This window comes from Pleuronectes platessa, chromosome 13, assembly GCF_947347685.1.
Source record: "Pleuronectes platessa chromosome 13, fPlePla1.1, whole genome shotgun sequence".
NCBI lineage: Eukaryota > Metazoa > Chordata > Actinopteri > Pleuronectiformes > Pleuronectidae > Pleuronectes > Pleuronectes platessa.
The window spans coordinates 17395082-17420564 of record NC_070638.1 but is presented as its reverse complement, the minus strand read 5'-3'; the positions used below and the strand labels follow the sequence as shown (position 1 = coordinate 17420564).

The 25483-nt window shown below is 42.4% G+C and overlaps 2 protein-coding genes across 2 annotated transcripts; both read right to left on the bottom strand.

Moving 5' to 3' along the window:
• Window positions 1–329: 329 nt before the first annotated feature.
• Window positions 330–8954, bottom strand: pgap6 (post-glycosylphosphatidylinositol attachment to proteins 6). Its single transcript, XM_053438582.1, has 13 exons — window positions 8769–8954; window positions 7530–7713; window positions 7116–7317; window positions 6513–6640; window positions 6131–6396; window positions 5691–6022; window positions 5498–5594; window positions 5268–5382; window positions 4304–4446; window positions 3920–4098; window positions 2945–3091; window positions 2668–2784; window positions 330–2526 (listed from the first exon to the last, which is right to left on the bottom strand). Exons 1-13 carry the CDS (start codon window positions 8830–8832, stop codon window positions 2185–2187), a joined length of 2316 nt encoding a protein of 771 aa, XP_053294557.1. The 5' UTR covers window positions 8833–8954; the 3' UTR covers window positions 330–2184.
• A 218-nt stretch (window positions 8955–9172) lies between these two features.
• LOC128454600 (leucine rich adaptor protein 1) lies at window positions 9173–12601 on the bottom strand. Its single transcript, XM_053438033.1, has 3 exons — window positions 12061–12601; window positions 10906–11090; window positions 9173–10240 (listed from the first exon to the last, which is right to left on the bottom strand). Exons 1-3 carry the CDS (start codon window positions 12271–12273, stop codon window positions 9727–9729), a joined length of 912 nt encoding a protein of 303 aa, XP_053294008.1. The 5' UTR covers window positions 12274–12601; the 3' UTR covers window positions 9173–9726.
• Between the last annotated feature and the right edge of the window lie 12882 nt (window positions 12602–25483).

The window sequence follows — 25483 nt, the reverse complement described above, 5'->3', positions numbered from 1 at the left end:
AGATTATAAATACTTTACACGCCTTTTAGTTGACTCACATGTCAGCCACATAAAAACACTTTACGAGGACGTGGTCTTTAGTGCCGATCTGTTTCAGCTCTGTAGGGCCATCAAATTTACTAATGGAAGTAAGATATAAATGGTAACACACACACACACACAAACACACAAACACACACAGTAATGTGTATTTCAACACAGGCACTTTCAACATTTCTGAGGATTATGATAATCTGCTTCCCTCGATCCCCCAATCCTCTCTTAGTGCAAGAGAGTGTTAGTCTGAGGATAAACATTTTTTACACAGAATAAAAAGCAATGTAAGAGTATTTCTTTTTATACAAAATATTTATTTTTGATAGGCAAGTGTTTGGGTTTTGAACAGATTGGAGAGTAGGAAATTAAAACCACGTTTTACATCAAACATTAAATGTCTTCATCCTTAAATGCAATGAGCACGGTAGATTGTTGTCGTAGTTTGTTGATCATAACAGCATACTTGAATGTGACAAAAAATAAATTAGTTACACCCACACACAGGAGAAAAACAAAGAAAGGAAGGCAATGCAGGTTGGAAAAAATCAAACAGTGCAAATAGACCAGACACAGACGGTGCCTTAGGAAAAGAAAGTACGCAGAAGACAAAACCGATTCACACAGTACATAGAGGAGGCACTGGACACAGCAATCTCAATATACATTCATTAGGTGCCCATTCATACACATACTGTATGGGCTATGACCAATATGTAGGGGAATCAGCTTTATAATCATAAAAGTGCTTCAGAATGGCTGCTGGTAAAATGAGGTGAGGCTTTTAAGAGGGAGGATAAACACGCAGGACGACAGTAGGTTTCCAATCAGGCAGCGTATGCGTCTGCACATGAACACAACGTCAAGACATTTGGTGTTTGAAGACATGGATTGGGATGAGGAGGCATTCGGTATCTGAATCACTGAATCTGCTGATCTGTGGAGGAGAGTTGAGAGGCTGATGTCGGCGTGATGGGAAGGCATCTGAGACAGGGTTCATCAGACTTTGGCAAACAAGCGGTTTCACTGGTTTTAAATGGTTCCTGTGAAGTAAATGTTTGTTTACTCTTCTTAAATACTATTCTTTATTATTCTTATTCAGTGTCCTGCAGTTAACTAGACCCTGTCAGGACCTGGTATAATATATGCCCAGAGTGATACGATCACAAGGGGACATCTTTTAGATCAGGTCTGAATGATCCTCAAAGCGTCCTGAGATCCCATCACTCCGACCGCATGGTGGTCTGGGTGGGACGCACTTGGTAACACTCTTTTCAATGTGTGAATGCAAATGTGTTCTGGGTCCCATATGAAGGACTGTACTCGGCTGATGTCCCGACCCACAGTTTCAGAGTTTATCAAATGTGTTTTTCCTCTTTTGATTTGTGGTGACCAATATCAACACTGATCACAGCATAATGATCAAAATGCTCTCTCTCTCTCTGATGTGCCGACGCGCGAACAGCTGAAAAGTGAGATCTGATCACAAGTGGTCACAGGAGAGGTATTCCGGATGGATGGCAATGTCAGGTGTGAACAGGTGAACGAAGACCATGTGATACGGTTTGAGAGCTCTGGAAAACGCTTGGAGCTAAACTTAGAGTGGAGCCAGTTTTATCAATCACTTTTCCACCCTGGTCTGTGGGACAAATGAAAACACTGGAGGAGTGTTCACATCAACTATAAATACACCATATTTTTTATCCGCAAAGTCAGGGACAGACTGAATAGGAAAGATTCAGAAGAGCTCCACAAAGTGCTATTACTTATAAATATTTCACACATTCATACTCTAGTCTAATAAAATATGTACATATAGACCATGTACAAACTCCTGGTCATGAGGTCAAAGGTCAGGTGGTCTGCTACCTGAAGGGTTTGATTTATACATAAGCTGGTGCAGAGGACCACCTTAGAGGTTTCAGCAGGTTTCAGGGGTGTTTGCGTATCTACGGTGTCTGAACACTAGTGGTTTAAGATCCATGAGAACAGTTTCTCACTAGAGGAGAAGGTGAATATGAAATCAGCTGATGTAAGAGAATATAGGTCTAACTTTGAAGAGTCAGAGACTTAAAGACATTGTGGAGCTTATAGAGATGTTTACCAATCAACACCAAGTCACTTTGCTTCCTTACAGCCTCTCTGATCCCTCTATGTGACAGTGTAGAGCTCCTCCTTGCCGTTCTCGCAGAGAGTGTACCCACAAACCCGGGGTCTCCAGCTCCAGGTCCAGATCCAGCTCCAGTTCCAGCTCCAGCCTCTGCTCCAGCCCAACGTCTCCCTGTCCTTCTCCTTCGGCGGCAGCAGGAACATCACGCAGCTGGCCATCAGGATGTGCCACAGTGAGTGTGTGTAGTAGTAGTTCGCCTCTGTTGCACCGAAAACATACAAGCATATCCCGACGAGGGCACAGGTCACCCCCGGGATCAGGTAGAAGACCCAGCGCTGCCAAGAAGGCGGGTAGCAATGTCGCCGCCGCACCCCCCGGGACACCTGTCGACAAAAAAGAAACCGATTTAGCGAAGTGGCAAAGTTACCTTTCTTTTGCTTCTATTCTGTGTGTGTAGCTACATGTTATCTTTGGCAACAGATTGTCAAGTGGTGTTTTACAGAATCCTTCTAATAGAGTCTTACCCATGCAGTGACCATGATCACCAGTGCACAGAGGACGGGGCCCAGCAGGTTCCACAGGCCTTTGCGGTCCAGTTGCATTGACATAGCAATCAGCAGAGTCCCGAGCAAAAACAGAGTCTACACACACACACACACACACACACACACACACACACACACACACACACACACACACACACACACACACACACACACGTAATTTTAGCCCTTTAAGTTTCATATAAACTCTTTGAAGACAGAAATATGGAAAGAATAGCAACAGTGATCCGTGTCTTACATATTTGAACACGTCTCTGATGCGAGCCATGCACAGGATGGTGACCCAGATGGAACAGACAGAGCCCAGGAAGTCACAGTATTGCAGGGTATCGTAGTCCATTATACACATTACAGCAATACCCGGCTGGTCACACGCATGGTAGAACTACACAGACGAAGAGAAGAAGAGTAATCACTGTCAAAGCTCCAAGACAACACACAGCTCGATGTCTCCATAAATACGATGTCTCCATAATACTATAATAACTGTATGATGCACACGGATGTATAGATTAATCCTGGATGATGAAAATGCTATGATGTTTCTGTGTGATCTAGTCTGGATTCATCTATGTTATTAATTAAGATATTTTTTAAATCAAAACAACAACAACCCAACAGTTATTAAAAGGAAAACAGAGTAAACAGTGACTAGTAAGCGATGATCTAACACAAAAATGTTATGTCATATCTGTAATGACATCACCTCCGTCTCAAAATCACACGGATAGATGCGCCAAACTTCTGTTTTCAGGACTTTTAGTTCATCATGGTTGTTAACGTCAACGTAAACTTGAGGAGATAAGTGAAAACATTTTTTATGTTGATAAAAACCTTTAGTGTCAAATCTTTCCTCCTTTCAATACAGAAATTCTGAGGTGTAGGTGATGATATAACTGCTGCCATTTCTCACTTTTATTACTCTAAAGACACAAAGCAGTTATTCCCTTGACGGACGTGGATTGGTTCGAATCGCTGTGGTGTGACCCCAGTAGAAATGTTGGGGTCCGGGAGGTCGGCCTTCTACTCAGACATTTACCTTTTCATATTTAACCCCTTTCGGACAATGTCAGGAGATTATGCAGAGTTCAGTGCATAATCCTGGCTTTGATGTCCTGAAACTTCCCTCTTGCACCACATTGTGAGGACCCCCCCAAAAATACAAACATTTCTCATAAACCATGCTGGTCACGTGTGTGCGAGTGGGTGTTACCGTGGAGAAGAACATGGTGAAGAGGTAGACGGACGCCTCTGTGAAGTAGTAGCGTTTGATGGCCACCACAGTAACAGGCAGGAAGATCACGTTACTGAGAGCCAGAAGCAGAGTAGCGGTCAGCTGGCGCCCGTACGACTGAGCTGTTGAATCATCAGTGCAGCCCCAACCGTTCCAGCCTGCACACACACACACACACACAAAGTTAACCCACATTTCCAAATGGATGGCATGACAAAATATTCAATGTATTACCAATGAGGATACGGTAAGGACTATCATTTTGGTAATATAACAGAGAGACTGCATTGATTGATATTAATTTAGATGAGATAAAGTAAGTGTGTGTGTGTGTGTGTGTGTGTGTGTGTGTTTGTGACGCACCAGCCTTGCAGACACAGGCACCGTACAGGTAGCTGTAGGATCTCAGTAGTCTACATTCACCGTATGTCCCACAATCCTCGACACAGGCACTGACAAACACCTCTGGGATCACATGCACCACTGATGTGTTACCGCAATCAGAGCTGCAAGAAACAAAAGACACAGTCATTTTAAAAACAGACAAGACAGCAGTATCTTATCTAACAGCGCCAGACACTTTTGACACAGACCAACTCAAATGTACAGTTAAAGAAGTAAATAGATAAAGATGTATTTGGGCTGCATGATTTGGGAAAATGTAATCATGATTATCTTGATTAAAATCTCCCACACCATTGTTTTCAATATAAACACAACAAAAAATATGATAGTGCCTGATCCATTATTGATGAGGCGTGTTGTCAGGCGACAGGGTTTTTCACAGCAAGTTTTCTTTGCTGCTACTTTGTACATCTGGCAATGTACCTGGTTTTGACTTCCATTGACCCCCTGCAGCTTCCTAATGAATCTAAAGCTCTTTTCTCAGTTGACGCAACAACAATCACAAAATGCAAATCTCAGCAGAATTATATATTAGAAATGAGATTGCATATGGTGTGAATAGAGATCTATTGCAGCCCAAAGATATCGACATACAGATTAGCGCTTTAAATGTAGATTTGTAAATATGAAAAATGTGTGAATCAAAAACTGTAGCATGACATTAAACTGCTAATATTATGTGCAAAAAAAAAATCTAACATGGACCAGGCTAAAGGAATATCCAAAAAAATACACATGAACAAGCCATTACACATGCATTCACTGTTTAAGAGTGAGAACTGCTAGAATTTAAATAACATCTGCTGCATGTGGAGAATGTTGTTGACTCCGATGGAGGTCATGGTATCAGAGCTACAGAAAGTATTCTAAAATATTAAGTAACTTATTTGTCAAAAGAACAAATGAATGAGTGTGTTATTACCTATTGCATGTGAGCTGCAGGGTGAGGTACCATGTTGCTGACTCAGGGAACGGCAGCCTGACCACAGCTTTAGTCACGGTGGCATTCACCTGAAGGCCATAACCTCCAAACAAACCTGCACACACATATAAACAGGCATGAGGAAAAAGGTCTCAGAATTTAAGTTTTTGATTTAATATTTATCCTACATCCATTTTTATTTCCAGCTTTAAGATGTAATTGAGTGTTACCTGTGCTGCAGGGTTGAGACTGGTTAAAATCGAGAACTGGAGCCCATTGAGACAGACAGGCCACCACACTGCTACTGTTCCCCAGCATTACAGCAGTCTGCGTGCACGCACAAACACACACACACACAAACGTATTAAACACACACTTCAAAGAATGGTGTGTTTGTGAAGGTTGTAATTCAGCGATACTCACAGAGTTGAGTGTGAGCTGCACGTTGAGTGTTCCACCAGTGGCTAGCGTGTGCAGGGGGTAGGTGAGCAGCGTGGGGTGTGTGTTTGTGACGCTGACGTTGGGTCCGCTGACGGGGGTGTACCGCAGCGACAGAACGTCCACCTCCTCGTAGAGCACGGGGATGCTCCACACACACGCAGGCTCCAACGTAAGCGGTGATGCTGAGTCATTGATTAAGGCGACCGTGGCTGGAGCCAGTGAGCTGTTGCCTGCTGATGTTGAGTTACTGTTTCCACGGAGCTTCTTAAGGTCATCGTCTGCTTTAAGGCCGACACTTTTTGGCTTACAACCCACTGAGGAAGAAACAAATGAGAACGGAGCAAAAAGATGCACAAGTTGTAGATTAGAACCGATATATAATATATGTGAAACTTAATTTTGAGACATGCATCTGTAGCCACCTGTGTAGTTTGCGATGATACTAAAGGTCACAGTGCGGTTGTCTTGGCTGCTGTCAACGACAACTCGTAGCCAGGTGTCCCAAGGCGGGTTAGGCAGCACAGCAGAGCAGCCAGTCCCTGAGCAGTTCATTGATACTGGGCCCTGCTGCAGAGAGGAGGAGCCCAGTCTGACGACCAGTGAACAGTTCCCAGTGTCTGCTCCCTCCCCTGAAGAACAGTCCGCCACAGAGACGGAGAGAGAAGAGGCAAACTCTGGAACATAGAACCTAAGACACACACACACACACAAAAGCATTACTCTGTACAGTATAAACTAATGGGGGGGAAAAATACATCCGTATCAATAGAGGAAACACGGGAATGGAAGGTGTGCACTGCTTACTTAAGGCGAGCCGGTCTGTCAGGTGCAGTGGTCTGCTGGAGGAATGTGCCCTGCTGTAAAACAGGTGTGTCCACCGCTCTCCTGATTGATAACTGAGGCTGGAAGAAATAAGCGCAGGACAGAAGACCCTGACAGACAAAGAGAGAGAGAGAAAATGTTTTAAGTTAAAAACAGATAAGAGTCATGAGTCAGATGGAAAAAAAATGATGCCACTAATCCGCACAACAAAAAAATATAGACGAAGGTAAAATTCAAGATAGGCATTTTCTTTTCTTCCTTTGTCTGCCATTGTTAAATACGACAACACAACAATAAATGTGATCCTGCTGCATAAACAGAGCCAAGAAGAAAGAAGACAGAAGAATGTGGTTTAGCTGCTCTGCAAAAGAAACATTCCTCCTAACCCTCTGATCCAGTAGAACAGGTTGGGGTTTGCAAGTGAAGCCTTACTGGAATACTGACACCTTATCCTGGCCTTTAAATGTAAAAAAAACATCAGTTTTACGTAATAAAAAAATCACTCTAAGAAATCCTTTAGACGTAGAACAGCAACAAAAATATCAGAAAATATCAAGGGTCAAGTGTTCAGGGCTCGATACAAACCTTCTGCTCGATGCGCCCGTCATCCTGAGGCAAGTGGGCAGCAACGTACCAATTACCGGGAGCAGGGTCGGAGTGGTTAAAGGTTATGGAGCTGTGTAATGCTACTGGTAGGGTCAGAGACAGGCAAGGACTCCATAGTGTGTCATTGGGAAACACCGAGCCTATCAGGTTTATAACTGGAGGGGCACCCCATCGAATATGGCTGCAAAAGAGAGAGAGAGAGAGAGAGTCGAATTCAACAGACATCTGTTTGAGCAGAGAAACGCTGATGTGAAGAGAGAGAGAGAGAAGGAAGTCTGATTTCACTAAACAGAGAAAAAAAAAAAAAAAAAATAAACTTCTGCTGTTTCACTCACAGCAGAAGTCGCTAAACAACAGGAAATCAAACAGTGGAGGAAAGAGCCTTCCTCTTACACGGTGACGTTTTTCTGTCCACAGTGGAAGTTCTGGAGCTTGGTGATGGAGAACAGCCAGCGAGCGACGGCGGTCTCCTCCGGGATGTGAAACCTCTGCAGCCTCACGTTGCCATACCAACCGTACTTGGACAACTTCTGAGCTGGTTTGGATGAGAGCTCCGACACGAAGGTCACCTGTCCATCTGTCGGGCACAAGGTTTTCACCGAAGAAAAGATATTAATACAATCATAAAACAATGAACTCCTGTAACTTTGAATTCCATGCACAGAAACGTTATTCTACTGTGGGCATTCAAGTTAACGTATGTCTCTTTAACAGTGCAGTGCATCTAGAGTTACTCTTTAACTTAACAACTTGAAAACACTTTCAAGTTGTTTAACAATTCATATGCTGGTGTGTATTTTGAATTTTTTTTGCCTATCAAATGACAACAAATTAGTTATTATGATAGTTATAATTTTCCAAAGAGCCAGATGACAATGTCAATGTCTTGTTTTGAATGGCTGACGGAACTAGACACCCAATAATATTCAGTTAATCCCATGTGTGACAACGACAAGCATCAGATCCTCAGGTGTGAGAAGCCATAAACAGAAATATTTTTCAAAAAAATAATCATACAATAATATGATCCTCAATATATTCTGTCAACTGACTTATCATTTAATAGATTTATAAATAACAGTTGTTTCCCCTCATGTTTCCTTTACTTTCCTTCCTTTACATTCAACTTCAGCAGCTGTGGCAGTAAACAGGAAGGAGTTTACCTAGTTTAGATCTTATCAGTTTAGCTAAATTGAGCTAAAGCTGCAAAGGCTAATCGCAGATAGTGTAATGGAGCAATTGATAATAATATAATTATTATATATTAATTAAATAATAAATCTATGACCGACAGAAAAGACCATAGAAATGCTAATTTAATACTAAATGGTTAAATGTTTTGTTGTTGTTGTTTATTAATTGTTGACAGGACCTTGTACGATGCCAGTAATGAGTACAGTCAAGTTTGAACTTTAAATAACCAACAAGGTGTTTGACCCAGAAACACTGACACGTCCATGAAGACACCTTCACACTGAACAGTGGACATGGAGCTGACACACACATGTTCGTGTGCACACGAGTGTAAACAGTGTGTCTGTAGCGTCGGTCATGCAGCACCAAGCGGGGGACAGTTAGCCAACAATGCTAATAGCTGCTTCCTTCGCAGGAGAACCAAAACAAAGCGCTCACCGCCTCCTGATGTCGAAGTGGTCAGAGCGAAGAGAAGGAGCCCGCCTAGAAAACAAGCCTCCATGTTTCCCTCGCCACTGCCCGAACCATCACATCGACCTGTTTCCTGTAATGTCACAGTGATCCGGAGCAAATCATTTCTCACGGCACTTCCTGGTCTCTGTGGAAACACGTGACGACACGACAAACGTCATGCGGCTGCCTTCATGGTCTCTCGGTAATATCAACATCGCACAAATCGAGTGTATCAAGGATAGAAATAGCCAAAATAATAAATTTTAAATGAAGTTGATGTATTTCCACACATATTTATTTATTTCCAAAAACATGGTGCACTTTTTTTTTGTTTTCAATATTGTTTATTTATTTTACCTTAACACACTCACACTTTGATTCAGCACCTTCACAATTCTCTTCTGTTTGGGTTGAGAAATAAAGAGGAACCTTCATGACAACATGTCTGTCTTATTTATTACCAAAATGTATATATTAGACTCATCATTACTTAACAATTTAAGCCAGAACTCTTCACTATTAAAATTTTTGTCATAATAAAAACTCAAACTGAATCGTTTTAGAACATAGTACAAGATGGAGAATATACAAAGGATATAACAAGGGATATTCTCCATGTACGTTCTAAAATGACCCTTTTTCAAATCCCCAAGAGTATATAACATTCATCAGCCAAGTTTTTATCATTCATATCCAAGACTGCCATTGCATATTTAATATGTTTTAGCTTTTTCACTCATAAAATACACATGTATGCAGCAAAAATTCAATTAAACAGATTACATTTGAAAAATATCAATGACAGAGTTTGCACTATTTATATTTTAGTGAATGCCTCATGTTTTATCAAGGCACACTGAGTGTCACCATGCATTTTAAGTCCCACTGCATTAACTGGCAGCTACAGTATCTGTTGAGGTGCAACAGCTTCATCTACAGATAATCATAAAAACGTCACATCATCCTGCGACTCCACCCAGCACCACTGAGCGTCATACCCCAGCAGGACAGTCTCTGCAGGTGATGCACTCTCTTGCTCCTCCATCACTTCATTCTGAAAGGCTCTAAAGCTCTCCTGAGGCGGACTGCGCTCTGTCGGAATGTCCTCGGACTCTTGGGTAAAACCACTAATATCTGCTTTCACTTCTTTTCTTGCCTTTCTAGATCTGAGCAGAGCTCTCTTGATGGTACCAGCTTCAGCTGTGGAGTATTGACCTGCATCCACCTCCTGTGTTTGTGACTTTTGTAAACTGGCACTGACCAAACCGTTGGCAGGGTTGGGTTCAAACTCAAAGTTGGAAGGACTTGGAGATCTCCCTCCTCCAGACTCGGGGCTCTGAACATGCAAGTAGCTCTTGTGGAATGAATCACCATCATCATGTAGTGATCGATGTCCTGCGGAGTCCTCGCCTGTTGTTTCCGTCAAATCTTTAGGGAAGGTCGGACTCTGGCTCTCCCTGTGGGAGAAATACTTGGAATATTGAGTCAGCTAATATATTTTGTATTGGGTGGTTTACTGCAGAGCAGCAGTGAAATAAATTCATTCAAATACTATCTTAGAAACTCAAACTTTTGGTTTCAAGTCGAGAATACACTGCATGGACACTGGGTAATGATGGTTTACACCAGTAGCTCAAGCACATCAGTTCAGTTTGTCCGGCTGCCTTAACCTTTGTTCTATTTTATTCTTTTTTTTTACATGTATTTGCTCTGTACGCAGGCTTTTGTAATAATTTCCTCCCATGGGACAAATAAAGGGTTATCTTAATCTTGAAATCCAGCAAAATATGCACTTGAAAATAGATGTCTGAGTTTTCCCCCCAATATAAGAAAAGATTTGTGCATTTGAAAATGTATTTTGAGAAAATCTACGTATTCTAGAATGAGTAAGTGAGGAAAAGTAAAGAAAATGTATATACTGAATGTACCCAGCCCTTAATCATTATAAATGCTGAAAAATATGTAGAATATTTAAATAAATTACAGGTTCATGGGTCTCTGGATCGACAGTATATGGTATTATTGCATGTCATATTAATTGTAATATGTTGTACCTACATCTTGGCTTATCTTAGTGCACGTTTTCAATGAGAAACCCCCTCTGACAGATGATCAACTCTACCTGCAGGGCGTCCCAGACGGCCCGTGCTCCTCTATAGTGACCAGGCTGCTCAGGCTTCCTGTCAAGCTGCCGCCGCCACTGACCAGGGATCCCCGCTCCTCCATCAGCCACCGCATGGCCTCGATACCCTCGTGCACGGCCAGCAGCTGCCGCAGAATCCTCACATCCGCAGAGCGTAGCCTTTTCTGCATGGAGAGTTAACAACTTATCAGTGATGCATGCATTTACATGTGTGTACGAGGGGACCTGACTGATTATATCATACTACTTTTACTCCACTTGCCATACCAGCAAATATCTGTACTTTCTACTTCACCACATTTTTTAAAGTTTTGTGTTGCATCTTAACATAGACTTGTATATTTTTAGAAGTAAGATTTGATCCACAGATCCAATCTCAGCAGGGAGGCAAACCCCGCCTCCTGCAGCCGCATGACTAGTGAAGAAAAACACCAGAAATGGATTCGGAAGAGGCGGAGACTCAGCTATAATAATGTAGTGGATTTTTTCATTAAGGAACAGGTAACACTGCACAAGTACTTTTAATATTGTAAAAGATTACCTATGTTTACTCAAGTAGAAAAGCTCATGTGTGTACCTTTCTTTGTTTAGTTATTTGTATTTTATGTGAGTACTTTCTCCACCACTGGATGTGTGTTGGTTTTTTTTATTGGGGTACCTAGTCCATTCATGGGGCTCTTTTTATCTCGGGGCCCCCCTGACAGAATGCACTCTATACCCACCACTACTGAGGCCCCTGCTAGTGCACTCATTATACATCACGGAAATACTGTAACTGAGAGGCACATGGGGAGAGAATGAGCAGAGGAATCCAGTCAGAATGTGCAGAATGAAGAGAGGTGAATGGGAGAGGAGCCAAGTGAGGGGTGTGGTGGAGAGACAGCGTCTGTCATTAGAAATACAAATCCAGAGCAGGCAAAGTGGCTCACACTGAAACTCAGTGGTGGAGACATGCCTAAAGAAAACTGAGCCGTGATCACTGAAACAAGGTGCACAGGTTTTTTGCACAGTGAAATTATGGGGAGATGAACAGGTACATGCAACTCAAACTCTATACCCACTCACAGCTTGGCCATCTAGCGTGTATTAATATAGTGTTTATTATGTGAAAAGTGAAAAAGCTGGGAGTTTTACCATCTCTTGTTTCAAACAGCTGATCCTGTCAGAGAAGCTTCCACTGAAGGCAGAGCTGTGGTCTCCCTTGTCCTCCTCATCACACCTGCAGCCGTCTCCACAGTCCGCTGCCTCCCTCATCCACATCAGAAGACTCTCCGGTGTTCTCCTCCCGACCTTGTTTTCCATCTCCCTCATCTCTGGAAAGAAATCCCGAGGGCTCTCATCTGCCATGGCAGCCTTTTCACCTCCAAGTAATCCAGTGGAGACGCTTTGGATGGAGAAGAGCTGGTGCGTAAAGTCACTTCACCTTTAACTCACACACGCACACACACACACACACACACACACACACACACAAACACACGCCACAACAAAGCACGATCTCGATCAGACTTGCCACAGAAGCGCAGGACGAGCAGTGAAAACTCTGGAAGCGTGAACGCGCGACTCGTGCGTCCTGCTGACTGCTGGGACCATTCACCCTGCTACAGAGGAACTGCTGGTGTGTGACCATGTACATCAGAATGCTGGAAAGTGGAAACACTCTTTGTGCAGAACAATGGAGGGAGTATCACTCCAGCAGGTCACATGGAGAGGCGTCAGTGACACCTGTGCGCACCGAGCCGCCGCTGCTAGACTTGTTGTCATTGTGACGGCACTAATCTTCTCTGGTCAGGGTCAAACGACATAAAGTGAATAGATTCATACAAGTGTGTTTTAGTATGTATGTATGTATGATGTATGATGTATGTGTGTATATTTATGTGTGTATATGTGTATCTATCTGTATAGGTTGTTTAGATAAATTAATTTGATGCATTTCACTGCAGGTTCCCATAGCACCCCCCCCCCCCCCTCCCGCCTCCCCCCACAGCTCAACGGTCAAGTGACGACAGTCTTCAAAGGAACCTTTGAAGACTGTCGTACCTTTGAAGTCTGTCGCTACTTAAGAAACCGCCAGTTTTCACTTTTCGCTCAGTTCTCGTCTGACTACTTGGCTGGTTGCACCTGAACTCTGTTCTTTGGATTTGACTTGAAGTCAACTAAGATCTATTTGAACTCTGGTCTTTCACCTGAACTCGTTTCTTTCACCTGAACTTGCTTCTTTGGATTGAGAGAAGAGAAAGATGTTCCGGAGGCCGAGTGACAGGGAGGCTGTTGTGTCCTTGGAGGCATCTGCCTCCTCCAAGAAGCCATGGACCCCACCTGATCGGAGGGGCGAGAAGTGGCATCGCGTTCCATCCAAGCCCGTGGGCTTTCTCCACGCTGCCTCCTACGAGCATCAGCCGCAGGGGAACATCGCCTTTGGCTTTCCATCCATCCAGAGGACCGAGAAGACAGAGGAGGAAGCTGTGAGGAAGGAGCAGGTCCGGCCTGAGGAGACCGTCAGCTGTGTCACGGACAACTTTCAAGCGTTCATAAGTCACGAGGAGATGGATGGTGAGGAGAGCCTGCAGGAAACGGTTGAGCTCGTCTTCAAGAGGGCCGTGCAGAAACCAGACTCTGCTGCAGTCTTCGCGGAGCTGTGTCAGCGCCTCTCAACAGTAAGTGATGCATCTATGACTGGAAGCTACTTTTATCCTGTTTCTTACTTAGTTGAGAAGTTGATCTTTTTTTGCAGGTTGTAACATTCATTTAACACTTTGATAAACAAGCTATGCTAACCCCTTAATGCACACCATGGGTCATATCTTTGAGATAAATGTATTATATCATTTAATATTCCAGGTATTCATTAAATATCCTGTTTTTGATTACCAGAAATATTGATCTTTATTTTTCCTTTATTACTTTATGAACAAACATTTATTTTGTATTGGACATAATATTCTTTCTCACTAGAAATGGATTGTGAAGAAACTCTTAATAATAATTTACATTTGTTCATAAGGTAAGAAAGGAAAAAAGAAAATAATGATTTGTGTTAATCAAAAACAAGATAATTGAGGAATACCTGAAATACTAAATTAATCAAAATGAATCGTCACTTTGGTTAATCAAATAATAAGTTAATTTAGAGTTGAGGATAATAATCAGCACACACTGATCACTGTTGACTGCATTTGGTGTTTGCTGTATAAAGTGATTCTTTACACATAAATAATCACAATGTTTTCCTAAGTATGTGAGTTGCATTTGTGTTAATATTCCCTTATGGTTTTCTTCTCTTCAGGTGGAATTCCAATCCTTGTCCGACCGGTCGGCTAGCGTCTCCTTCAGGTCCCTGCTGGTCAAACACTGCCAGGCAGAGTTTAAGAAGAACTTTGAAAGGGAGGACATTTCACGGAAGGGGGGGTCCTGCCTAGAGCCAGTCAGGGACGTGAGGGTTATTGATCGACTGAGGGAAGAGAAAAACAACGCCAAACCCTCCTGTCGCTCCATACATACCATCCGGTTTATTGGGGAGCTGTTCCTCTCCAAGGTTCTGGGTGAGAAAGCCATGCACTGCTGCATCAGGAGGCTGCTGCAAAATGGAGATGGGCCGTCTCTCGAGAGCCTCTGTGAGCTCCTCCAGCTCATCCAGCAGGACCTGGAGGTGGTCACGTCAAGGGAGGTGATGGACTCTTACTAGAACCAGCTGAAGTTCTTCGCAGAGAAAGGGAGGAGGGCACCAAGGCTCTCCCTTTTGTTGAAGGACACGGTGAAGGCAAGGAAGTGAGCAGGCTCCACCCCCCACACAGACACACATGCAGCAGGTTTACAAACCTCACTTATGGATGACCGAGGGCATCTCCTCAATCCACGCTGCTGGGAGGACTCGGCGACTTTAAACTGGTGGTGGTTTCTCATCACTGGAAACTATCCAGACCTTCTGCCCTGCACAGTGAGGAATATAAAGACAGTTACACCATCAAAACTACAACAATCCTTATTTCTAATTATCATCATCTGACACGGTTGAGTGATCACCTTTACACTGTGACAGACAAACCCAGCTACTGGGCTGCTCATGTTTGAGGAGCCACAACATGATGTTATCCACCTGGCTACTTTACGCAGTGCTGCAGAGAAACAGAGTAAAACAGGCAGAGATTATTTTTCTATCTGTTTGAATCATCAGCCCCGTGTCTCTCTTTTACTAAATTAGTTGAAGTGAGATATGCTTACATTTTAATTCGTAAAGGTTGTAAGTGTAAAGACTCTGTTTTTAGACACAGAGATGGGTCGAATAAGCAACTGCCATCTTCCATCCACTCAAATAGATTATTTATTTTTATTCGCCTGTCATCTTGCCCTATATTAATTCCTGTAAAATCAGGGCAGCAGTTATGGGAGCTCCCTCCAGACTTTGTCTGGAAATACATTTATGATGCTTCACCAGTAAGAAGGTGGGAGGAGACTTTTTAGCTGCAGAAAACCTGATAAAGGAGTTTAACACTTGTCTCTGTAGTGGGAGGGAAACCACCAGGAACCACTATTGTTTTATAGACAGGTTTTTCTATATCTTCTCTCTATCTCTATATCGTATAGTGTAGAACAATATAGGTAATAATACAAATAAGGCTATATATATATATGTATACATATATGGATACTCACATACCTACATTCCTAAAATCCTAAAATATATGAAAAATTGCATTGTTATTTCTATAAAAACAAAGGAAGATCATCATTTAATCGTGTATAACAGGTAATTACAAAACTGACTAAACTTAAAAAGACAAAACCAAGAAGCAAAGTCATTCAGACAGGATGAGTAACAAAGCCATGATATCTGAAGAGATTATATTCATTTGGTTTGAGGTAAGTATAATTGTCACAGCGTCTTATTATATTTAAGTTTAATATCTAAACTTTCATTACCGTTCCCTTGACACTTGATGTTGCTGAAACATATTTGCCAGCTAAATTCAAAAGGCTTGTTCTTCTCTATAATGTCCTGTAGATGGCAGCAGACACTTAAAGTTTCTAGGCACCCGAGTGTCTGATGACTTTCTCAGACAGTTGAACAATCGAGCCATCATTTCTGCACCTCTAGGAATTCATTCATTAAATCTGTTTGCTTAAGCGTATACAGATCAAGTTTCACCAGCGAGGCAGTCTACCTCACAGCTACCCTGAAAACTGAGCCAAAGTCAATACTCTGAGGTCATCTCATCTGTTGGAGAATCATAAAGAATATGCTTTCTGTAATTTTATAGGAGTCTGGGGCATTAATTGTCCAGATTTATTGAAAAATACGCTCACCACTGCGGCTAACACGTTCCGTGATTCCTTTAGAGAGAAGCCTAATAGAGAAAGATAATTTTTCATACTTGACCCCCCATTCTTGTAATTTATTTGACTGAAAAAGCAAGTGAGAAGCTGAAATGAGAAGTGGATTAAAAAAAAAGAAGTGTTCGTGCAACCCCAGAGGGTGCTGTAAAATATTACCCACATTTAAAACAAGTGTTGTCGGGGCAGCTCAGACCCACAGGTCAGTGTTACATGAGGCGGAGGCTAATCGTAAAAACGTTACACACAGAAAGAGTTATGTTTTTTATGAGTCAGGGCCTCCAACTTCCAGTTTTAGGGAAATCATAAACTTACACAAACACAAAAAATGTGAAAGTCATTGAAAGGCCAGCATTATGAGTAGATAAGATTTTACTGCATCTGTCAGTGGAATTAAACGTGATTTACCATGAATCACGAAGAGGATGTCGGGTGGGAGTTCTTCTGAATTTTTGCCAAACCATGTGAAGTGTGACGAGCAGGGTGACAGATATGAAACCACAATCAGTGATGTGGACTGCTTCTGCTCAAGTCTTGAGCAAAGCTTAATCAGATATAGGATATTTTGAAATCCTCGTGGTACAGCCTGAGTCCCTGGTGAGTAAGCCTGAAGCGTGACGTGTGTTTGCACGCACGCAGTCGAGGGTCAGAAAAACAGCATTACGTTACAAATGAGGCCAGTGGGCCAGGAGATCCTTCAGGTTCACATGGTCTGTGGAAGGTCCGCACATGCAAACAAAGCCAATCAGGGAGGGCCAGGACGCCTGGATTTTTCAAAGCACAATTAGGAAAAAAGTTTCCCAAGAAAAATAAGCTCTCCAGAGTGTATGTCTAAACGTCAAACATGCAGTACATGGGGAGTTTGAGAACATTTTCGATTTTTTTTAAATCACAGCATTGAGCAGAATTGACCTGCCCTTAGAGAAGAGTTCCACATTTTGAGGAATATTTCACTTTCTAGCTGGGATTTAGATTTAGACTGGCAACAGATCCCTATTTGCATGCTCCATTAGCCGGCAAATTAGCTTAGCATAACGTTTAGAAACAGGCGAAACAGCCTGGCTCAATTCCAAAGGGAACAAAATCTGCTTCTGATCAGCTCCGTTTAATCCATAGACTGTATATAAAGTTGTACGACGTGACAGCTCCCCACAAGTGAGGCCAAATCATCTGGATCACCCCCTGGTGGCTGACTGTAGTATGGGTCATAAACCCTGTCTCCTCCATGTTAGTGGATGGGACATGGATCAAACTGAAATGGGTGAAGTATACGTCATATACATTTTCCTCACTAATGATTTCAGTCTCTGAGCTAGTTCTTATTACACCAACTTTTGTTCACATGTTCATTTTCTTAGCAAGTTTGGATTCATTACTTATTTGATGCCATAAAAATAGGTGTTGAAATGTCATGACTGACAGCTAACACAGACTCACAATTGGTCAAGCCCGTGTATGGGCGGGACCTTGATACCACAGTTCTATCCCTTGATCACTACTGTGCAGACTCTGGCTCCAAATACACAAGATGGCAGCGTTTGAATCTGGAGTATTTGGGCTTCATATCTTCATAGTGGGAGGAAGGGGAGGTGCCTCGTCCGACTTTATTAACAATGGTCAATGGTCAGTAAAAACATACAAATGAAAAAATAAGAAGAAGTCAGAAACAACAGATGATTTGTGGAGGAACCTGTATGTTATGGGCACTGCATGTTGGTCCTGACCAGCAGTGTCTCAAGGAAGACTTGCTCTCATTAAGAAATTGTCCCACAAATAAAGTGGGGGCTCTTTTTAAATCTGTTTTTAACAGTTTGTTTTTTCTACTGAGAGACAAATAACTATAACATTTTCATTGCTAAGTTTAAAGGTACTTTGCTTGCACATCATGCTGTTTGGCATAAGACAGGCAGCAGTTTCCCCGTGTTTCCAGTGACTGTTCTATGCAAAGCAAACTAGCTCGCTGGAAGTAACTTTTTTTCATTTTTTACCCAACAAGAATAAGCAAAAACCACATTCCCCAAAATGTCGAACTTTACCTTTAAGGATCTAACTGACATCTTATTAATGCGTAAGAAAAAGGCATGAGATTAAAAGAGAATTATGAACTCCTACTGCTCATGAATTTTTAGTTAGGTGATCCCGCTGCTCTGTGCATCTGTTTCCGGTTAGGGAACCTGCAGAGAGATTAAATGAGTGTGGAAAAGTAATGGATCTCGTATGTGTGGAGAGGCCCATTTACATCCTGTAATTGTGTTGTGTTTATTCAGGCTGTAACATAAACCACAGATCCTGGAGCTGAGAAGAGCCATAAAAACAGTATTTACAGTTCACAGGAGGAACACCAACAATCCATGAGTTTCTACTGAGAAGGCCCACAAACATTTTAATTACATCAATTGCAAACGCTGGCATATACTGCAGTGTGAAACTGCAATGAGAACAAAAGCAGGGATGCACACTGTGTATATGCTGTAAGGCAGGATTCAACACAAACAAATAACACGTAGTGTCTGACCACAGGCTCATCAATAGATTCCTGCTGCATCAATCTTTGTTGTTTAAACAGATGGCAGCGGCACCGGAGAGCTTGTGCTGTGCCTGATCGAACGCTTGATAGGAAAGCCCAGAGGAGCCCGTGTCAGAGGCCACAGGGGCCAGTAGATTCGAAGCACATTAACATTCCTGAATAAATAACCCCAGGGAATGTTATTGTGGAGACGTTAAACAGGATTTTCCTCCTGGAGCCCAGGACTTCGTTTCCATCGCCCCGGGTGAGGAGGATCTCAAGGACCCCGGTGCCAATAGGAAGATTTTCTAAAACCCTGTATACGTCCCATCCTTTCTAAAAATGATAGAAATTAAAGTGCATGGAAGAGTTCTGGTTATTGTGGTTTAATCTTCCTTTGGAACAGGGCGTGCCTGATTCTCATTTTCATTTTATTGTTCATCATTCTTTCCGTGCATTTAAAAAACACATCCGAATCATTGACTCACAGTGAAACTGTCAACAGCAAAACCATTGTAAAAGTGATGCAATATATTCTTCCTTGGCAAATTTTTATACATTTACTCACATGATCTTGATTCATCCAGCAATCTTGACCACACGATGGGTTTCGCACTTTTTTTAACACATCAGTTGTTACCATAGACCTTCACAATGACCAATAGTTTGAAAAGGTTAAATTCAAGTTTTGTCAGAGGTTCCCTGGGAAATGATCTAATTCACATATAATTGTCTTTTCCTATTCTGACATTTAGTCAGTGACTAATAATACTTTTTTATCTCCATGTCTTTTAAATGTCATTTTACGGTTCTTAAAATCTGTTCTTTTCTCATTTTGAAATCATTTATATGCTATACAAAACTATTTGAGTGCATTTCTAGTATGACAGGTGCTATACATAAAAGATTAGTGCAATGATTGTGATTATGATTATTATTTTGTACATACGACCCAAGAATGAATACTAACACACAGAAAAAGAATGCAGTCTAATACAACAGCCTGCAACAAATATTATTGTTTCTTAGTGTCACCACACATTTTGTTACAGTGGGACGAAGCCTGGTCAGAAATGTTTATATTGTATTTAAACCATCGTTGATACAGATGAGGTGAAACAGGAGCCAATATAACCCCCCAATGACATCTCAGACCAAATTACATTTAGCTTTCACGTTATTAATTATATATATTGATTATTACGACTCAGGCTGCCTCATTAACATCAACAGATAACACATACTGTATCAATACACTGTCCATGGGACCATGATAGAATCAATACATACAGAAACTGCATTAAGCATGTCATTTTACATTGATAATAATCAATACCACATGCCTGAACTACATATATGCTACATTGATAGATGTACTGTATAACAACCGCAATATTGATTCAAATCTTAATCCATAATGATTATACAGGGAGAGAATATAAGTGTATCAATCGATGCTGCATCTCATTTTAACAATAACCATCAATTGTCCTCCATTCCTTGCCTGTGTCTCCACCAAGTTCTGAGAGAGATAGCTGGCACTTCAGTTGGTAAACACTCTATTCTCTATGTCCACCAGCTTGTTGCTGACTTTGTCTGTCAGCTGTTCAGTTCTTGACTGAGGAGAAGTGTAACCTTGAATCAGGTGGAGTACAGTAAAAAGTAATGATTTGGAGCTGAAAGAGGCTAAATCGCCTCCCAGTGCTGAGTGGGGACTTCAGAGTTGGGTGATAATCCCCTGTGGGATTGACAGTGCACGTCACATTACACTTAGTGATTTGATCCATTGTTAAAAATATTGATCAGAGCAGCTTCATATATTATTAACAGATCTTCACATGTCGTTGTGTCCTTGATGCTTCCCATTACTTTCATATTCAAGATTAATCAAATGTTACTAGGTCAGTATTTAGAGTGTCATTAGTATTTTTTACAACTATAAACACATCTTTAAATGTATAGGTTAATGTGTTAATATACTTACATTCAAACTACCATCTACCAAGTGTCACTTTTTATGGGGGGGTGGGGGGAGGACCCACACAACGGGACCACACAACGGAAACACAATACAATGCGATGAAAAACAACAGAGGTTGACAATGAAGCGAGCAGAGTTTCTTTCTGCAGTGGTTTCTTGTTGTTGCTTGAATGTCGGGACTGCAGTAAATAACACTGCTTTGTCAACATCCACTGTCGCTCACTTTGCATTGTGGTTGTGTTTCAGTTGTGAGGCTATTTGCGGTCGTGGCGGTTGCATTGGTGTGGTCACCTCTGCATGCACTAACTCATGTTTATTTGTGACTGTTGCAGAGAAACAGCATCAGAGGACATTACAGAGCACTCACATAGTACCTTATGTGTATATTCAATCTGTTAATTAATTTGCTCATCACCATTAAACAACCCGTCAAACAGCTCGGATGATGTGGATCTAAACGAGAGCCCCTGCACTTTAATAGCTCCACTTCTTCTCGGAGTCTGTTATTGTCAAATCCCTGACGTTCTCTCCCCCTCACTCTCCGTGTGCGTGTTGTGGTGTCAGAGACGCCTGGGGGAGGAGGCAGGACCTACTGACAGGATTCCTCTGGATCAGCCTGCGGCTCCGTTATACTCCAGCTCGCCAGATAGGACCAGAGTCCACCCGTTCCCTCCCCTGGTGAATCATACATTCCTGATGCTGGAGGTCAGCATTAAGGAGGAGAAGGAGTACAGCTCCAGACACATTGATGCTTGTGTGCAATATATTGCCGTACTTGATTGGGTGATTCTTCACTTTAAGGCATGGGGAGGCATTCTGTAAGCGATCTTTCTCAGAGTTCATTGCCTGAAAGGTCACAACCGAACGCCTGCTGAATTACGTGAGAAGGAAAGCGAACAAGGTCAAAAGCCTCTGGCCTGGTGCCAAAGGAAATACAGTTTTAGTGAGAATGAGCTCATGTGGTACAGTTGAAATTTAAAGTTAATCACGAAGGTAAAGTTATACCCCATGTTGCTCTTTGCTCCTTTATTTTCTTTACTCCATTTTTCGGTCCTGTCCCATGCTGTTACTCTGGTTACTGACTGAAAACACACAAGGCCCTACACGAGGGTTCTGGGACTTTGCAAACCACATTACATTGTATGGTACATGCAAACCACATTTACATTTGATTGACACATAAATCTTGTGTAAATCTTTGCTATCGCTCCACCACCTTATCATTTGAGGGCCCGAGGAAACACAATCCCTCCTCTGTGTACGCTGACATGGTGATAGCCACCAACACGACCCACCTCCAGTCGCCTCCTCACGTCAGATACCGAACAACATGTGGCCCGAGAAGATAAAGAGCCTCGCTGGGGAGATGCTGCTGTACTGTCAGCAAATGGCTGCCGGTGCCAGGTGAGCATATGGACTGCATCAGAGCACGCTGCTCGGGATGTCTGATGAAGTCAATGTTTGTGTTCTGTCAGCAGTATATCCTTCTTGGCCCCTTTCCCGTGGGGCTCCTTCGGATACATATGGGGGTAATTTGTTCACATTCTTCCACAGAAAAAGAAATAAGAGAGGGAAAATGGCCTTGGGATTTTGGGGCTGGAAAGCAGTTTGAGAGGTTTGGCTTCGGTGGGGGTGCACATCTTCAGTGGCAGCAGAGAACCGGCGTTTCTGTGACAAACGACTTTTAAATAGCTTCAGGTAACACGATAGCACGTGTCTAGAGATTTAATGGAAGTTGCATGATTGTGTCATCAACCCTCCAATGTCCATAGCTCCCCAGAATAGTTGTTGGATGAACTCCACAACATCTTACTATTCTTAGACCTCTGCTGCTTTAGGGGGGAAATGTTAGGATTTTTTATTGTTGGCAGCTTTGAACTAAAGGTAGGAAGGGAATCATGAACAAACACAAAAGAATGTAATGGATATCTTCTTCATTCTTGAAATATTACCAAGTTCATCCTCTGTAGAACATGAATGTGTAAAAGTGTGATTATTCAAACTCCACAAAATGGTTTTTTTTCTTCGAACATCTGAAGTAGGGTTAATCAAGAAAATCCCTTCATCAGACAAAAGGTTGTGGTGCTCGTAAGGACCGGTGTTTTAAGCACCTGGAATATTTTCAGCAAATTTCACGGCTGTAATGGTTCCCAAGAGTTGTTACTGAGATATTGTGCCCAGGACAACAGACCGGCCGAGATCACCACCCCGAGGCCCCGTCACCAGCAATAAAAGACGCTGTAAAGAAGGTAGGATTTAGATTGTTAGCTTTGCATCCACGCTGTGACTTTCACGGCCGGCACGATGAGACGGACGGTTGAGGTGTTGATGTAGAGCTGGAAAACCTCCAGTAGAGAGTGAGACTGCCAATAGAAATGTTTGTCATTTAAATGCAAACCCTAAATACACATTTACCCTCTGTGTGCATTAGACTGCTGCAGGCTCTGAATCACCGGTCCGAGCAGCCCCGTCTCCATCTCGGCTGCAGGAGAAAGGTTGTGATGGCAGAGATTTGGCCTCCCTCTTGATGTTTACATTCTCCAGACACAGGGGAGGATGAAGAGGGAACGAGGGAAAGATGGAAACCGAGGGGGAGAATTACTTACAGCTGTGGCTCTGCAGCCCAAAGTCCCCCAAGCCTCCTGAACACTTCTGGGCACGGACACAACATATTATGGCTAACATTTGGGGTTTAGAGTACTTTTTATGAGGGGTGTTTGCATATATTTCATGTGGATGAGTGAGGGGCAGACAATGGGATGTTAAAGGCCTGCTGTCTCCACTTTGCCTTTGTTTCGGTGCACTCCAACCAAAACATTTACAAGCGATGAATGTGCATGTAAACAGCTAGAGGGAAATAAGATGTGGTTCATTTCTGTGTGTAAGTGTTTCAGCCAGATAGTGAGTGATACTGTGCGCCATGAGCCAAGTAAAGGAAAACTCTCAGAAACTCCAAGAGCTTGGCACTGCTAAAAAATGACTGGTCTCCCGAGGAGCCAGTCATCATCATGGTGCTCTGTGAGTAAGAAAAAGAAATGCCCAGTGGAGCTGTAATGAGGTCACTTATCAGCGAGTGGGTATTTGGAGGGTGTGCCTTACTTCCTCTCAGCATCCCTCCATCTGTCAGGCAGAACACAAATGACCTCTGCAACTACTGCCAATAATGTCATGTGGCGTCAGACTGTATGACAGGCTTCAGTTCCACTGTTGGAGCAGACGGGGCAAACTTTCTGATGCACGCAGCCTTTATATTAGAACGAAGCAGGTCAAGTCTTAGTCGTCTAACTGATTTTTTTACTATAAAACGATTTAAAAAGAAAACTGTGTGTTGATTATTGTCGTTTTTCCTTCATAGCGAGACCAAAGCAAAAAATGGAAAAGATAATAAAGTCTAGAATAGCTGTAAGATGCACAAGGAACTGGTCCATTGTGTTTGTATGAAGAGAGAATACAAATGTGGGTCCTACAACAATCTTAAGCTGCTTTCTGGAATTATCTGGAGCGGTTATGTGTAGGAACGCAAATGTCAAAGTAAGTTTTCCATAACTTATCCTGCTAAATGTGGGAAACCTCTTGGAATTTGAAGTTAGCTGGTGGGCGGGAAAAAAAGTGAAAATAAAAAATGTACATGTACATATACCTCAGGATGAAAAAAAGAGGTGTCACGCATGTAGAAGATGCCAACGATGTCAACTGGGAAAGACGAGATTGGAGTTTATGATACTGGGCAATGCCGGTGCTGTAGATAAAATGTTTATGTTGTGTCCTGCCTCCTGCAGGCTCTACCCCGGTATCGCCACTTGCCTGAATGATCTTGACATTTCCCTGTTGTTGTTAAAGTGTCTGAACTGAACAATCTCCTGCTGTGTTCTTCATGTGTGAAAAGGTTTTGACCCAATTTTCAAGTTCATGTTTGAAAAAAGGCTTTGGTGAGAGAAGGGATCAGAACTTAAGAGAAAGAGAGTGAGTGTGTGTGTGTGTAGAGGGTGAGGAAGAAAGAGAATAACTGATCACTACAGATCAACCACAACTGGGCTGCTGAGTTCATGAGAGGAATTTGTAAATCACACAGGGTAATTACTACACAAATAATAGGGGATAAACTGCGGTGGGAAAACACAACAACTGTTTTCTCCTCCAAGCCACATGAAAAGGATCCCACTATTAGAATGTTAAGCACCGCTGATCAAGAAAGCCTCTTTGAATCCCAATGAGAAAAATGGCTCCAGCTGAAAACGTGAAGAAACATGGTTGGGCCATTTGTCGGTCTGGTGACTACTAAAAATACACTGACGCAGCCTCTATCACTTTCAATTACAGCTGACTGTATCTTTGAGAAAATCTTTGAGCGGCGATGGTTTAATGGAGTGGGTCAAGACTGGTTCACAAAGAACAAACATTATGTCAAGCCTTTGGCACTGGATTTGAACGTTTGTTGGACAGGGAAACCACTACTCAGGGAATTAAGGGCACTGCCATGTTGGGTAGCAGAGACGTCTTTACACCTTCATTCAAACACTCAGGTGATCTTAAGAGTGTCTGTTCTGCTTTATGTGTCTTTAAAAGACACTGACCTCACACATTCTGTCAGGTGCAGTCTTGTGCCCAGTTAAGATACTGGAAACAGTCATTGAGTAGTCATAAAAAAAAAAGGCAGCTAGTACACAATAGAACTTTATGACCATGAAAACTAAAAACATCTTGCAGCTTAGTGAACTAATCAGCTCTAACCTCCT

Coding starts and splice junctions, on each gene's coding strand:
- pgap6 (XM_053438582.1), bottom strand. CDS start 8,832: ATGGAGGCTTGTTTTCTAGGCGGGCTCCTTCTCTTCGCTCTGACCACT. Junction 7,714..8,768: donor CACTTCGACATCAGGAGGCG/GTGAGCGCTTTG, acceptor TGTGCCCGACAG/ATGGACAGGTGACCTTCGTG. Junction 6,641..7,115: donor ACGGGCGCATCGAGCAGAAG/GTTTGTATCGAG, acceptor TTTGTCTGTCAG/GGTCTTCTGTCCTGCGCTTA.
- LOC128454600 (XM_053438033.1), bottom strand. CDS start 12,273: ATGGCAGATGAGAGCCCTCGGGATTTCTTTCCAGAGATGAGGGAGATG. Junction 11,091..12,060: donor GCTGTTTGAAACAAGAGATG/GTAAAACTCCCA, acceptor CTCTCCATGCAG/AAAAGGCTACGCTCTGCGGA. Junction 10,241..10,905: donor CCGTCTGGGACGCCCTGCAG/GTAGAGTTGATC, acceptor TTTCTCCCACAG/GGAGAGCCAGAGTCCGACCT.